This window comes from Olea europaea, chromosome 11, assembly GCF_002742605.1.
Source record: "Olea europaea var. sylvestris chromosome 11, O_europaea_v1, whole genome shotgun sequence".
Classification (NCBI taxonomy): domain Eukaryota; kingdom Viridiplantae; phylum Streptophyta; class Magnoliopsida; order Lamiales; family Oleaceae; genus Olea; species Olea europaea.
Window position 1 is genome coordinate 32,965,143 of NC_036247.1, and position 3,646 is coordinate 32,968,788.

Consider the following 3,646-nt stretch of genomic DNA (forward strand, 5'->3'; position numbering starts at 1 on the left):
AAAAAGTTGAGCAATAAAAAATAGATTCTTGTATACTTTCTGCAGAGAATGCATGACCACCAACAGATTATAAACCAGGGCAAGAATTATGCGCACAGTACCTGGTAAAGTTGAACTGGCAATGCAGGTAGACATCCATCCCATATCCACGAGCTTAACATCAAAAGCAGTGACGGAAAAAAGAGGAATAAATATGCGGTTCTATCCTGTCATTAGATCATAAACAACGTCAATAACAAGGAAAATCACATTTCTACATATACGTGATTTTTTTAAAATGATCAACAAAAGCATTAGATCTACAAATGAATCCATGACTAGATGCATCTAACTTCATTATTCCAACAATCAACAGCCTAAAGCTAATCAGATAACCACTAATGTAATGAGCTTCCTGTCCTAGAAATCATCACTTAAGTGCATCATTCTGCAAGGACATGAGCCAATGAAATTTCTACAATCAAAAGCTAGTACTATGTCCATATATTTCCCCAATACTACTGTTCTTGTATGATCACAAAATTGAAATGCTTTGTGACTCTATATACCTAGTCTTACTGGAGATGCTACATGCATTATAGTTACAACTAATATACTAACGAGTTAATAAGCTGATTATATCTTTTGGCTGTCAAAGCTTCTATCAAGAAAGCCACAACTTAAAGGAAAATTAATTGTACTCTGAAGTGATTGTATTCCTCTTTCACTTTCAACTGCACATCCTTCCTGTTAGCTCGAACATTAATTGGACCCAAAAACATCCTGAGAAACCTGCCTGCATTTACATAACAACAGACACAAATAAAATTTCTTTATTTCTACTTAAAAACTAAATACGACGTCCATAAACGACAAGAAAATTTATAAACTGAATTAGAAGTATATAATAACCACACCATGAGATTTAATTGGAAGAAACGCCGCTGCATCTCCTTCACTCAATATATATTTTGCTCTAATTAACTCCTCTTCCAACTTCATAAGAACAAAAACAAAAATGGAGAACATCAGCAATAACTAGTATCCATACATATGCATGAACAAAATACATGCAAAATCCTTACTCTGTTGGCTTGCTCAGAATTCCGGACGGAAGAGCGGAGAGAGCTGATGCGGGAGTCGAGTGAGGCGACGCGGTGGCGGAGCGCCTCTTCTTCTCGAGATGTGCGGTTAATTAGCGCCGCCGCAGAGTCCTGCAAATCCTTTGCTTGCTCCACGAGTCTAGAAACTTCGTCGCCGAAATCTTGATTTTCCGGCACGTCCCCCATTGTTGAGCCGATCAATAGCTCCGAATTTAGCCTAATTTTATTTGAATTCACAATCGAATCCAACAATTTTATTGTAATTGAATTGAATGTTTTCTGGACAATAAATTGAGTTATATGGGAAAATGTGAAAACAGGTGGAGTGGGAGAGAATCCAGAAAACGGTGATAAACACGTATACGTGCACGTTTGGTCCCATTTTTTATGAAAAAAATAATTTTTTGATTATTATTTTTTTAAATCAGTTGCCATTTTAATTCTTAAATTCACCTTTCCCCTATAAAAAAATCAATTCTCATAATTATTATCAAACAATTCCTATATATAATTGATTTTTTTAGCTTATTTTTGTTTTTGANCCCCCCCCCCCCCCCCCCCCAACAACTTATGGGGAGAGAAAATAAGCAGAAGAATAAATTGGTCTAATAGAATTGTTTTACATGTCCGCATCTTAGCTCTGATGCATGCAAATATATGAAGTTGTTTCAGAATTATGCCAAAAAAGAAGTACAAGAAGAAAAGGTAAACTTTTCTCGAGGGAATAGAAAAAAATCAGTGATAAAGCACACAAGTTCTTGTTGGATAAACCCAAGGATTTCATGGGTACCTTTCCCATTGCAATACGTGTATACAGTCTTTGCCTTTGATATCTATTCTGAAGAATCATGGCAAACCCTTGCATTATTGCCCAATAAAGGAATAGCTGAACCCCGGTCTGAAATCAACATTTTCATCTTCAATCAACCGGACATGATCAAAGAAGAAAAATAGAAAGGACTGCAAGCATATGAATATAAATCTGATAGTTAGTAGGTTCTTGTGTATGTTTGTTTGTCATGAGAAATACATAAAAAACCTGTCATGTGAATATTTTGTTTTCAGTTTACCTGAAAAGATGAAAGAAGAAAACAAGAAAAATAATAAATGCACGAGGAAACCAAGAGCTACAAGCACAGCATGTAATTCTTTGAGTTGGTGGAATGATGGATAAGTTTTTTTGTGTGTTAAGCAACCCATAAATACCTGTTTCTGGGAACAATCTGGCCCCCTCTCTATCTCCCAAGTAAGACTTATGAGGGCCATAGCCATAGCACAATAGTGATGTTTAATCCACCTGAAGAGCAAAATAATGACTCATTCAAAATGTTTTGCAGTTCCTGTATGTGATAAAGATTAAATACAACTACCTTTCTAGAATCATGACAAAAACAAAAGGAAAAATTTGAAAAGAGAATATATCTTCTGAAACTTTACACTGGAGATTATTTTCCATCTTCATTTAATAACTAAGAGCTTGTTTATCAAAGACTTCTTTTAAAATCCCTTTCCCCATAATCATATTCAATCACACATTCTATGAGGCCAACTACTTTTCCCAACTTTTTAACCGCATATTCTCCAAAAAAATCAATTTTCCTTTGGAGAAATCTGTATCAAACAAACTCTAAAAGAAACATATTAGCCAGTAGACCACAATTGACCTTGAACTTGGCTAGCTGAAGAAACAATCTAAAATAGCGACTATGAAGCTCTAGAAAATAATCATTGATGATTGGATGAAACTCAATAGCACAAAATTTAATTACAATTATAAAATCCTATTGGACAATGTTTTCGCAATTTTTTTCTTTTGTTTTGCTTTTGAACATTAGCAGAGTAGTTCAACCAATAGCACCTAACGCAGACCTGGTGGAAACATTTAACTACACAGCTCCACCACCCCAACCCCTAAAACTAAAAAATCTCAAAAGCAATTTTCAGAAAACCAGATCATGGCTAAAAACATCACAGAAAGCAAAGGAAGCATTTTGGCACATAAATGTTCTGGCATTTCAACATAAATGATCTTCTGTGAATTCAGTTTATTTCCCTTACAGGAGAAGTTACTTCACAACAATATATAGTTTCCATATAGCTTAAATAAGTGAATGAACTGCACTATATTAGTCACAAGCGAGATACAGCATGCTGAGACCTTCCACCCAACCACATTCCTCACAATGGTCCGCCCCTGCATGTACCCAATTGATAAGCACACTTGTTTCATCTCTTAACTTATATTATTCAAGTTGAACACCCAATCACATGATATTCTACATTCAATTCCTGCCATAAAAGCAGGTAAACCAAACAATACCTCTTCTGCGTCCAGATCAAATGAAACTATTATAATGAACAAGCTCAGAAATTAACAGAGGTGAAAATAAAGATAAATTCCCAATAGTCAAATGAGATGCTGCAGCTTAAATCCCCAAAAAGGAAAAGAAGACCACAAATTATACTAAATTACCATGGACGTATATCACTTCCATTGACTCTCAAAATGTTTTCCCTCAGAGCTAACCCAGTGTAAAGGTATAGCAGCCATGCCTGGAGAAAAA

General features: G+C 35.3%; 2 protein-coding genes across 2 annotated transcripts in view; both read right to left on the reverse strand.

Annotated features, from left to right (window-relative positions):
* Positions 1-66: 66 nt before the first annotated feature.
* Positions 67-1,463, reverse strand: LOC111404125 (transmembrane protein 120 homolog). Its single transcript, XM_023032870.1, has 4 exons — positions 1,065-1,463; positions 897-975; positions 681-775; positions 67-206 (listed from the first exon to the last, which is right to left on the reverse strand). The coding sequence occupies exons 1-4, from the start codon at positions 1,266-1,268 to the stop codon at positions 87-89; spliced, it is 498 nt and encodes a 165-aa protein (XP_022888638.1). The 5' UTR covers positions 1,269-1,463; the 3' UTR covers positions 67-86.
* A 179-nt stretch (positions 1,464-1,642) lies between these two features.
* LOC111404747 (transmembrane protein 120 homolog) overlaps positions 1,643-3,646 on the reverse strand; it is a 6,944-nt gene continuing 4,940 nt past the window's right edge. Inside the window, exons 2-4 of the mRNA XM_023033509.1 lie at positions 3,556-3,635; positions 2,289-2,379; positions 1,643-1,980 (exon numbers count right to left, since the gene is read on the reverse strand). Of these exons, the coding sequence (XP_022889277.1) occupies positions 1,717-1,980; positions 2,289-2,379; positions 3,556-3,635 (435 nt within the window). The 3' untranslated portion in view covers positions 1,643-1,716. The remainder of the gene's footprint in view (positions 1,981-2,288; positions 2,380-3,555; positions 3,636-3,646) is intronic.

Bases quoted from the DNA above. Each gene is read 5' to 3' on its own strand.
- LOC111404125 (XM_023032870.1), bottom strand. From the start codon at position 1,268: ATGGGGGACGTGCCGGAAAATCAAGATTTCGGCGACGAAGTTTCTAGA. The intron at 776-896 runs GTGTGGTTATTA...ATGTAAATGCAG, and splicing joins TCTTCCAATTAAATCTCATG to GCAGGTTTCTCAGGATGTTT. The intron at 207-680 runs GTACAATTAATT...ATCTAATGACAG, and splicing joins AGGAATACAATCACTTCAGA to GATAGAACCGCATATTTATT.